The sequence below is a fragment of the Lycorma delicatula genome, chromosome 1, assembly GCF_047948215.1.
Source record: "Lycorma delicatula isolate Av1 chromosome 1, ASM4794821v1, whole genome shotgun sequence".
NCBI classification, from domain to species: Eukaryota; Metazoa; Arthropoda; class Insecta; order Hemiptera; family Fulgoridae; genus Lycorma; species Lycorma delicatula.
Genome location: NC_134455.1, coordinates 137352694 through 137365333, shown reverse-complemented (window position 1 = coordinate 137365333; position 12640 = coordinate 137352694). Strand labels below are relative to the sequence as shown.

Here is a 12640-nt window from a genome sequence, read left to right as displayed (position 1 = left end):
CAAGTCCTAGTAAAGCCAGTTATTTTTACACGGACTTGAATACTAGATCGTGGATACCGGTGTTCTTTGGTGGTTGGGTTTCAATTAACCGCACATCTCAGAAATGGTCGAACTGAGACTGTACAAGACTACACTCATACATATCATCCTCATTCATCCTCTGAAGTATTATCTGAACGGTAGTTACCGGAGGCTAAACAGGAAAAAGAAAGAAAGAAAGAAAGATTGTCCAAAAGAAGTAATGAATCTTATTGCCACTAAAAGAAGCTTTCGGGGAAGGTGGCAATTATACAGGAGTCCTGAGGATATGACAGCTATGAATACGTATGCTCGTAAATAAAAAAAACTGATAAAGACTATCAAGAACGAGACGTTCAAACACTACGGGGAAGGTATTTCCCCATCGAGTAGAAATGTCTATTCATTGTGGAGGTCACGATGAGACTTCTTCTGCCTTCGCTCTTATTTCCACCTTTAAGGACACAGACTGAATGGGCTTGTATGATTGTCAAAAGGCGGAACTATTCGCTGAACACCTAACCAAGATCTTTCGGTCGAATAAGATGGCGGGAATGGATGATGAAGAGATTTATGACTACTTAGATGGCCCGATTATCTATGTCTACCTACACGGCGTTTCACATATGCAGAAGGGTCTCAAGCAATCGGGAAAGAAGGAGGCTTAAACATGGCTCCTGAGTTTCACCTAATAACTCATGAGATGCTGTTTATGTTACTATTTAAGATCAGTGAATTCATAACACGCCTCTTCAATGGCATTCTTCGGACGATGCATTTCCCAGCAGAATGGAAGGTGTCACAAATAACGATGGTTTCGGGAAAATCTGTATTTCTATAGACCTATCAGCCTCTTACCTAATCTCTCGAAGATCTTTGAGATGCTCTTCCTCGAACGAATTAGGCCTATTTAGCGGAAGGGATTGTTTGTTATTCCTGACCACCAGTTTAGTTTTCGGAGTGGGCACTCCAGCATTGAACAAATTCATAGAATTATTGATGTCATCACCGGTTGTTTGAAAGGAAGCAATACAGATCGGCGGTATTTTTGAATATCCAGTGTGCTTTCGATAAGGCATGGTTACCTGGTCTGCTTTACAAGATTAAAATGAGCCTGCCAGAACCATATTATTTGGTATTATGCCACTACCTTGATGGATGGTTCTCACAGGTTAAATATGGCCAAGAATTATCAGGCTTTTTTGATACAAAATCGGAGGTTGCACACGGCTCAGTCGGGCCCCGTTTTGAATTCAATTTATTCTGCTGATCTTCCTAGCAAAGAAAATATCACTCTTGCTGCTGAACATTTAATTTACTACTGTAATTCCTTAGTGATAATGTAAACAGTTGAAGAAAGAACTAGTGTTTGTCATTGGACTACAGTTGTCATGACAACCGTATTAACATGCGATGTTCAACATCAGTACTTTTTATTTGCTATGTACAGTACTAAGTGTTGTACATTTAGAAGTGGTGGGAGATCTGGAAATCCTGTTTGGTTGTAATCAACTATTAAAGCTCAGTCGCCGCTTAGTACTTGACGAAAGTGACATCGGCTCCGCTCCGTCAGCGAGTGTATCTAACAAGTGTAACGACGAACAGTTTATCATTTTCTTTTTCCTTTAATGAGTCTTGCAGTTTAGTGAGCTTTATTGTTATCAAATATCGTTTATTTTATAAGTCAATTATCTATAGTTGTCATACTGGTCCGAGGGATTGTTCCAGCCCTAGAATTTATCCTTATACAGTCCACTATTTCCCAATTAACATAAATTTTCTACCTATATGGTATCATCCTATTTATCATTAAACCCATCACTTGCCTTCTTTGCTAGTGACATGGTGATTATGGCAGTTGACGTTAACCCAACAGTAGCCGCAGAGAAACTGCATTCGGAATTAGACCTTTTCAGTAAATGTTAAGCCAATTAGAAGGTGCATGTTAATACTGCAAAGTCGAATCATATGACTTTAGCGATGAGGAGAGGAGTTTGCTCATAAGTTTTCCTGGAAGGAGTTCACATCCCTCATTCAGACAACGTACGATACCTAGGACTTCATTTGGACTGTTGCCTACATGGAAAAATCATGTGAGAGAATAAAAAAAAAAACAATTAAATAACAAGCTTAATTGGTTGAATTGATTATTAGAAAGAAGGTCCGTGCTATCGTTAAATAACAAACTGATATTTTACAAGATGTTTTTAAGCCAATGTGGTACTACAGGATAGAACTCTGAGGTACGGCAAGCAATAGCAATATTAATATCATCCAAAGTTTCCAGAACAGGGTTCGAGAAAGCTGAGGAACATTTTGGAGGTGCCACGATTTGCGAAGAACAAGGCGATTCACTATTACTTATGAATACCATCTGTTCGTCAAGAAATCCACCGGTTAAGTTCAAAGTACTTGGCTTGGCTGATAAATTTTGCACACTAGCGTGCTACACGGACACAAAATGTACTATCGAGTTGGGCGTGGCAGCACATGATATCTAAAACCCCCCTCTACAACCTGCGATAATGCGTTGAAATCTGTTTACCAGTTTGTTTTCAGTAGTAGTTAAAATGGAATCGAGTACGGTCAATATATCAACACGGTTAAAACAGCGCACAGTGATCGAATTTTTAACAGCAGAAAATGTGAATCTTACGAATATTTTTCATTGTTGAAAAGCGTTTTACAGTAGTGAAACTGTCGACAGGAGTACTGTGAGTAGGCGAGCATTGAAATTTCGCGAATCTGAAGTTGGTAAAGCGACAATTGAGGAAGCACCTCGCAGTGGACGACCAATTTCTGTGACTAACGAGAAACATCAAAAGAAGGTAAACGATTTTCTTTAAAGTGACCGGCAAATTACCCAGCAACGCATCGCTACTCAGTTAGGCACATCTAAAGAACGAGTAGGCCATATTATCGAGCAATTCGGTTACTGTAAAATCTGTGCACGTTGGATACTGTGCAAACTGATAAATACAAGCAGCATCGTGCCGAATGTTGCGAGTAACTTTTACAGCGCTATCGTGCCGAAGGATACGACTTCCTTTTCAATATTGTGACCACAGAGATTAGAACTGGGTACATCATTACGACCCGGAAAAACGGCAAAGCATGGAATACAGACATTCCGAATCTCTAACACCCAAAAAATTCAAACCTCAAGCCTCGACGAAAAAACTCCTTTTGGCGGTGTTTTGGGACGCCAAACACGTGTATGTGACTGAATATCTGGAATATGAGACGATTGTGAACTCTGAACAGTACATTGAGGAGTTAAGACACCTCGGATGACGAGTATGTCGCGTTCGAAAGATCACAATGCCCATAATCTTGCAACATGATAATGTGTGACCTCACACATGGCATGGTACTACGGAGTAGTGGTGGGATAAACGATTCTTTTTCAGGAATCGATTCGATTCTCAGAAAGGATTTGTAAAAAAGAATCGGTCGTCCGATTCAACAATTATTTTCCTTCCCACCACTACCAGAGCGGTAAACTCTAATGCGCATGCTCTCTTTCTCTTCTTCAACCAAGTTTAGCAGTTCATCTCTTCGTACTGCTGTTCAATTCAACTGATGCGTACATACTAAATGTCTTCGATTCTTCTCTTTTCAACTCTTATTAGACTCCTTCAATTCTTCCTTTTCAACTCTTATTCGACTCCTAGTAAACATCTGATTCTTTTCAGTTCAATAAGATGTTTAGTAATATAAACTTAGAAGTTTATCGCTTGTAATGCGCATGCTCTCTTTCTCTTCTTCACCCATGTTTAGCGGTTTTTCTCTCTTCATACTCCTGTTCGACTCAATTGATGTATAACTACTAAATGTCTTCGATTCTTCTCTATTCATCTTTATTCGACTCTTAAGTAAACAAACATCTGATTCTTTTCCGGTTGAATACGATTTTTAGTAGCATATCACTTCTAATACGCATTGTTTACGCCGTTGCGTTTATTCCAATAAAGTCAAGGTTATGGTCGAGTCTTGTATTTTACAGGCTTGGTAAATTTGTTTTGCATTTGTAAGGCTTATCATACGTGTATTTTTAAAATAGGTTGTTTGGATTTGTTTTCGATATCAATTTCTCTAGGCTCCAGTTTGACTTACTGTTGCATCATCATATTGGTGTCAGCTTATTTCTATCACGCATTATTTATTGCTGTTTAGTCTTAATATATATATATATTAGTCTTAGTGTTTTTATTCTCACCAATTTCAATATTGTCATAGTTCCTAGAAGTCTTATTTCTCTTTGTCTGCCCTGATGTCATTTCTTCAACTTGCGTATTCAGAAATTTATTTTATCAGTCTTACGTAATTCTTTAGTGGTCTGCTTGCTTGTAAATTATTTTTGTTATGTCTTCGTTCCTGAATTCCACACGTTTTCTCTAATCGTTCTCATACTAACCCTTAGACACTACTCTTGTTGTCAATGCACACACACTCTTCTGTCCATTGCTTTGTTCGCTTCCCCTACTTCTCTCCACGCCAGTTTTATTCATTCCAGTTCAGTATTTCATGTTGTTTGGATGTACAGGCTGGTCTCCGGGCAGGGACCAGCTTGCGGTTCTCTCTCGTATAATGTGTTAATACTTTCGTCGTCTTCATACTCTCATAAACGTTGTGGTATTTCTCCGTCGAAATATTCTCTTGTTCTACTCGTCAGTGTTTTCGTGATTTCACAGTTTTCTATGTTCGTTTTCGCCTCGTTTCTTTGTTAAGTTAATCTTCAAATTCTGTATATTAAGTCTCTCCTAAAAGTGTTTCATTCGCTACAAACTGCCAACTCTATCGACGCCGAATCTTCTCCAGATGCTGATTACATTTGCATCGATGCAATTTTTCTCTCCAAACTCGTTGTTACATATCTGAGGCGCTACGTAATTATTCAACTTCTAACCACAAATTGTTACCTCTGTTACAGACTACACCAAGGATAAACTGTATGTATATTTGCACTTTAATTCACGAGTTCATTTTTTACCAATATTCGTGTGTTATTAAGGGATGTTCAAATCCTTCATTATTATTTATAGTAAACAGTTACGCTATTAGTAAAATTTGTGAAACATTCAGTTAATCGTACATTATGCTTTTCAATTTCATGTTTGGTTTAAAAAACCATTTATTCACTTCAGTGCAGTCATGGAAGGTGGCTTATATATGGCTATGTTATTGTTCATGTTCAACATATTTTACGTGCTTACTTATTACAATTTGTTTTTTAGTAATTAATTCTAACATTTAATCTTGTAACTTGTTAATCGCCGAGATTAATTCTTATTTATTCATGAACCGAATTCATATTACTTCTTCTTATATTAATCTAAAGATAATTACTCCTGATGTGAATTTATGTTTTTGGACTTTGTAATTTCATGTTTTCAAGAAAACTTATTTTCTAAAATGAACTCTATTTATGTTCACTTATTTCAATTTGATTATTGTAATTAACTCTTTTTTTATACTGGAATATTATCGTGGCCTTTTTTCTATACTAAACTAGAATTACATGTTTTAATTATTTAATGTTAAGTTTGATGATGTTCATAATTCAGAAAAGGCCAGTGCCAATGATAATTGCTGTAGTTTATTTTTCTAAGTTAATGACATTTGTTCATTGCTAATTTTTCATTATTACAGAATATGTCAGTAATGCAACAGTTTTCCAGTCATACTATGTTTATTGATGTTCTGTTTTTCTAAGTATATAATTGTAAATAAGGTGTTTTATGTTCTCTTGTTTTCAGGCTTTGTTAAATTGTAGATTTTCAAAATGTGTATTTGAAAAATGTATATTCATTCAGCTGATATTTCTTATATAGAATTAAGTTATGTTTATTTCATAATTTTTTAAGGTTATAATTTAATATAAGTTCATTTGTTTTTTTCTAATTAAAGTCCAATTTCTTTTGGCAAATACGAGCTGTGTTCTTTTATTTTTGTTAACTTTACCCAACACGCATGTAATATTCCCTTCCATCTACCCAACAATTCTCCTTATTTGATCACTTATTCGATTCCTTTACGAAAACAAGCTTATATCAACAAACCACATCGCTAAACAGAGAAGGGAAAATTTAAACTGTTGCGCACACATTCTATATGACATCATTCTTCTTTTTTCTTTTAATTTCATTCGGGCGGGAAGCTATGTTGCACAATATTAATTACTGTCGTTCTTTTGCGCATACTGTCATGCTCAAGATATATTTTACAATTATTCTTAGTAGACGGATAAAAGACGACAGTCGATTTTGTTTTCGTGGTGAATAATCTTTGCGTGTTCTATTTAGAGTTGTGTTTTTAGTTTGTTTATATTTTTTTTATTTGTGCCTACTCAATTTCGTAAGATTTTTTTACTTTACATAATCAGAAGACGATTTTTTTTCAAAATGTTTATCGGTATTATTTTTTTAAATTACTAGTTTTTACATAAGTAGATATTTTATAAGCACTTTTAAAAAATAATATTTTGTTTTTAAATTTATAAACATGAGATGCAGAAAAAGAAGTCACATCTGGACTTGCTTTTCCGAAGCAAGCCCTGGAAAAGCTTTGTGTAATTTTTGCCGTAGTTCAGTATCCTATGCCGGTGGGGCGACCAGTAATCTATCTCGTCATATTAAAATTAAACACCCAGGAGTTGATATTTCCAGACAAAAAAATCCTTGTCCTGATTATGTTTCAGAAATGCATTATAACTTATATCCTACTACGTTTACTGCGACTGAACCAAATGAATCTCAGCAATTAGCCCTTAAATTAACAAACCTTGTTGAATCGCCTAATCCTTCTTCTGTGCTTCCAATAACATCTTTGTCCTCAAAAAAAACACAACAGTTGTCCCTTACTTCCTTTGTTACAAAACCTGTCCCTCAAAGTAAAAGCCTCAAGTTGGTCTAACATTTTGTTACATACTTTAACGAGTTCAGAATTCTGAGTACAAGATTTAATGTTAAGTACACGTCTTATCAGCGCTCGCGCCAATAAACAGATTTTTGAAATAGTGACAGTTTTTTGACAACTTATTTCAATAGTTATCTCTTCAAAAATGTTCAATAATTTGCACATTTCAGCTATAAGTGTCCACTCATCAAATGAAATATTATTTAGAATAGGATTCACCAAAGCGATAGTCGAAATTAATGGTTCTTTTATTTCTAATAATCTATTAACATGTGCAGGATTGAGTTCCATCGAGTAGGCACTTCCTGTTTTAATTTTAATTCTTTAAAATTCATTTGTCACTGCATGTTTTGCAGTTTGGAGGCAGCATGAGAACTTCGTTTAAAAAATTTGACAATTACCTTCGATTTACTACAATTGTTTTTACTTCAGACACTGCTGCTTGGACAATTAAATTAATTGTATGGGCTAAGCAAGGAATATGGCGTAGCTGACAATTGCGAATAGGAGCTTTTAAATTTGCTGCATTGTCACTAACAACCACTACTATTTTGTCAGTAATAGCCCACTCATGAATTTACCTTGAAATTCAATGGCAATGTTTTCAGCCGTATGTGTTGACTGCAGATTTCCATACAAGTAAGTAATTGGGTTTTTAAATTGCAATCATAGTCAATGAAATGGACAGTTATGGCCATATAATTATTATTTGAAACTGATGTCCAACTGTCAGTGGTTATTGCGCATGCTTCTATATTATATAATGACTTACGAATCTCACAAGAAATTCTATCATATAATTGTGGAATTAAACTAGTTGAAATTGTTTTCCGACAAGGAAGCGAATACCCAGGGTTTAACATATGAACAAACTTCTTGAATTCTTCATCCTCAACGACTGAAATAGGTTGATATTCTTTAGTTATTAACCTAATTAATTGAATATCTAACGCTCGGCTTTTACTTTGAGGGACAGGTTTTGTAACAAAGGAAGTAAGGGACAACTGTTGTGTTTTTTTTGAGGACAAAGATGTTATTGGAAGCACAGAAGAAGGATTAGGCGATTCAACAAGGTTTGTTAATTTAAGGGCTAATTGCTGAGATTCATTTGGTTCAGTCGCAGTAAACGTAGTAGGATATAAGTTATAATGCATTTCTGAAACATAATCAGGACAAGGATTTTTTTGTCTTGAAATATCAACTCCTGGGTGTTTAATTTTAATATGACGAGATAGATTACTAGTCGCCCCACCGGCATAGTATACTGAACTACGGCAAAAATTACACAAAGCTTTTCCAGGGTTTGTTTCGGAAAAGCAAGTCCAGATGTGACTTCTTTTTCTGCAGCTCATGTTTATAAATTTAAAAACAAAATATTCTTTTTTAGAGTTTACAGCTCTGGTAGTGGTGGAAAGGAAAATTATCATTGAATAGGATTAACGATTCTTTTTTACGAATCCTTTCTGAGAATCGAATCGATTCCTGAAAAATAATCGTTTATCCCACCACTACTTTACAATACCCCGAAGTGACCTATCAGTCTGCAGAAGATATTTCTGTATTTCTGCTAAATTAATAAATCTTATTCTTGCTAAATTTATGTATAGCAGGGTGAACAAAATATAAAAGCACTCCTTAAAGAAATATTTATTTTTAAATAAATAAGGATTTTTATCGTTAAAAGAGATGAGTTGGTAACAGCAAATAATGTGTATGAATCACTTTTCTAAACATGTTTTTGTTGTCCTATCTAAATGATATATAATTAGTTAATTTTCTAATCTAACTTTAATAACATTTGGTTTTTTGTAAAAAAATCCTACAATGAATCTAATGCAAACTTATTAAGGGTAAATTTTACCGTCACAATATTAATACTAAGATTATGTAGCATTAATTTGTATTATTTTATATTGTTACAGGTAGTGTTAACAATATAACAATACTCATTTTAATCAGATTTATACAATATACTAAGCATAAAAGTGTACAACAATATAAATATTATTTACATCATCTTCATATTCTTGTATCTTCTTGATATTACAAAAATGTTTAATTTTAATGTGTGGGTGCAGGTGTTAATTTGTTATAGTTTTCTAGGATAATTAGCTTTATTATTAACTGATCTCAATCTTTAACTATTTAGTTTTTGTTTGTATGAAATTCTATTTATTTAAGAAAGGGCTTTTTTTCTACTATTTATTTTAAAAATAGTCTTCATTTTTTTTATATCCCTTTTTATAAATATAATAAAAAATGGCTTACACCTGCTCCCAGGTTATCCTTTGCAGGTATTATGTTTCCTAACTATATATTCTAATTCTTTTTTGTCATATTTTGTACAAGGGAAATAAAGGCTTTTTCAATCATTCATATAGTGTTTTTCGAGATTCTTATAAATGATATATAATAAAAAAATCATCTGCATTACTGTATATGTCGGAAAGAAGAAGTTAAAAAACACCACAGATGTCTTGATTACAACACTGGAATGCTTGTCATTTGGCTACCGCCAATGTAACTATTCATGTATAAATAAGCTACTTGAACCGCTGAAAGACCTTTAGACGGAGTTTACTTGGAAATAGAGCCAAGTTGGAAGCTGACACTTTGGATTTAAAGTAGACACCCCCATTTACTGTCCTGCAAAAAGCAATCAATAGACTCTATTATAAGTTGATCGTCCGTGCTTGTAAAGCCAAGTTGTAATTTTATCTTTTGTTATTGTTGCAATGGAGATTTAATTTTTGTAATATTTAATTCTTTTGATTAACTTTTAAAAACTACATAATTTTTTGTCTTAACAATTTCACAACACTAAATCGGTGGTCCAAATTCTGCATTAATTTTGTCATAGTAAATAAATGTAAATGAACAAAGTAAATAAATTTTGTAATAAAAAGCATATGACACTAATAAAATAGTTGTATGTTTTATTTCAATTTATAAAAATAAATTAATAAAACCGACAGATTATTTTTCATTATAATTGAAAAAAAAACATAATTATTTTAAATAATAAAAAAAAATTGTTTTTATTAGTCTACAAAAAATAAATATTACTTTAAAAAAAAAAAAAAATTTAATACTGAAAAATAATTTAATTATTACATAATAATTAAAATTTAAGAAAATAGATTCACAACTGTCCAGAAAATCTAGGCGTCTCATTTTCCAAAAAATTGTGTTAAAATTTCCCATCGCATGTTTGAGAATTACTTTCGTTGTTTAAAAAATGTTATCTGTCATTTCTATTACATAATTGTTTAGTCTTATCTGGTCCCCCCTCTACCAATATGAAGGCAGCGCGCTGCTGGAGTGGCAGTGGTAGCGATGACTAGCTGTGCACGTCTTTTCAGTATTAGTGTGTGAGTTTTTTGCCTCTCAAGTGTAGGTGTGTTGTGGTGCTTAGCTTCTTATTATATTGCATATTGTTGTGTTATTGTATGTCGGTGCATGTGATACAGTCCATTTTTTACTATTTGTGTATTTTATAATTCTTTCTTTTTTTTCTTTTTCCTGTTTAGCCTCCAGTAACTACCGTTTAGATAATTCTTCAGAGGATGAATGAGGATGATATGTATGAGTGTAAATGAAGTGTAGTCTTGTACATTCTCAGTTCAACCATTCCTGAGATGTGTGGTTAATTGAAACCCAACCACCAACGAACACCGGTATCCACGATCTAGTATTCAAATCCATGTAAAAATATCTGGCTTTACTAGGACTTGAACGCTGTAACTCTCGACTTCCAAATCAGCTGATTTGTGAAGACGCGTTAACCACTAGACCAACCCGGTGTGGGTTGTGTATTTTATAATTACGTTCATTAAACTTACTTTGTTTAAAATAAAGTGTGCAATTTTTTTGTGTTACTAGAGAGGTTGTTGATAATCCACATAGCAACAACAATAATTATAATTTACAATAATCCTATCCTGAACAACTTCATCGCTAACAAGGAAAAAATAATAAAATTGAAACTACACTGTGGGCTTAAGTTCAACTTATAAGGTACATACTATCGATAGGTACAATTAGATATAAGGTATAGCAGCTCCTGAATAGTTATATTTAAAGAAAATATCCTACCATACAAATATCTTAGAATTATATGTTGTGTATGAATATGAAAAATGTTATTAAAATTGGGGATTTTAATTTAATAGAATGAAGTTGGTATTTTTTCATCATATTGGAAAAATGCTGGAATTTCAAACATGAAAATCATGTATTTTTATTTTCACTTATAAGTTCTCTGTAACCTTTCTAGTTTAAGAGATCTCAATGCAGATATAATGAAAATGAACACCTGTTTTATAAAGGAATCAGTTATATATATATCAAAATCAGTTATATATAAACAAATATATGACAAATTAAATTGTACAACAAAGTAAAGATGAAATTTGGAACTATTAAATTTGTTTTACATAACTTAGAACCTACAAAAAGAATAACAGAAACTGTTTGCCTACATAATTTTAAAATCAAACATAAACGTCAAAATACATTACATTAATCATTTTTATGAATACGTTTAACATGTCTTACTAAACTATTTTTTTTTGTAAAAGATTTGTTACAAACAATACAATCATATTTTTTTTCTTTAGTATGGATATTAAGGTGTTGTTTTAAATTATAATGACGATTGAAAGATTTCTGACAAAAGTTACATACATACTTTTTTTCTTTAGTATGAATATTAAGATGTTGTTTCAAATTTGAAATGTCACTAAAAGATTTTTTACAAAATTGACAGTCATATGTTTTTTCTTTAGTGTGAATATTAAGATGATTTTTAAAAGGAAAACTATAATTAAACGACTTTTGGCAAAAGTTACAAATATACTTTTTATCATTAATATGAGTATTAAGGTGTCGCTTTAATGCAAAAATAAAATTAAAAGACTTTTGACAAAAGTTACAAACATGCTTTTTCTCTTCGGTATGAATATTAAGATGTTGCTTTAAAGTATAGCTATCGTTAAATGACACTGAACAAACAGCACATACATATTTTTTCTCATTGCTGTGTACATTAAGGTGCCTCTTTAAAGCAGAACTAAAACTAAAAGACTTTTGACAAAAATTACAAACATAACTTTTCTCTCTAGTATGCATATTCAGATGTATCTTTAAATTAGAGCCGTCGTTAAAAGATTTCGGGCAAAAGTTACAAAGATACATTTTTTCTTTCATGTGAATGTTGATATGTCTCATTAAACTAAATTTACACTGAAATTTTTTATTACAGTACCCACATATAAATTCCTCTACATCTCCTTTCTGTTCAATTAATTCATTTTTGTTATTTTTGCTCTTACTTAAATTATCTGATCTTAAATCAACATTTTCTTTAACTCTATCATGTATAGAGTTCTTTACTTCTTTATCATATGTAATGTAGCGATGAACTGTATGCTCCTCAACAGTTTCACTAGCAGTAACCTGTAAAATTAAATAATAGAATTATGAAAAAAGCCAACAGTTTTACTAGGTGAGTAACTTAAAAGGCTACTGACTAAATGCAGTCGTGATAAATAAACTTTTATGAATGAAATAAGAAAATTAAAACATAAATTTGTATTTACATTAACAAAACTTCACAAGCTACAGACTAAACACAGCTGCGACAAGTAACAATTTATGAGTGAAATAAAAAATTGAAAAATTAAATTCTGTATTTACATTAGCA

At 32.6% G+C, this 12640-nt stretch overlaps 1 protein-coding gene across 1 annotated transcript in view; it reads right to left on the bottom strand.

Moving 5' to 3' along the window:
- The window catches only part of LOC142317655 (uncharacterized), a 53912-nt gene that overhangs the window by 14372 nt on the left and 26900 nt on the right, over positions 1-12640 (bottom strand). The window contains exon 5 of the mRNA XM_075354210.1: positions 12207-12393. Coding sequence (XP_075210325.1) covers positions 12207-12393 — 187 coding nt within the window. The remainder of the gene's footprint in view (positions 1-12206; positions 12394-12640) is intronic.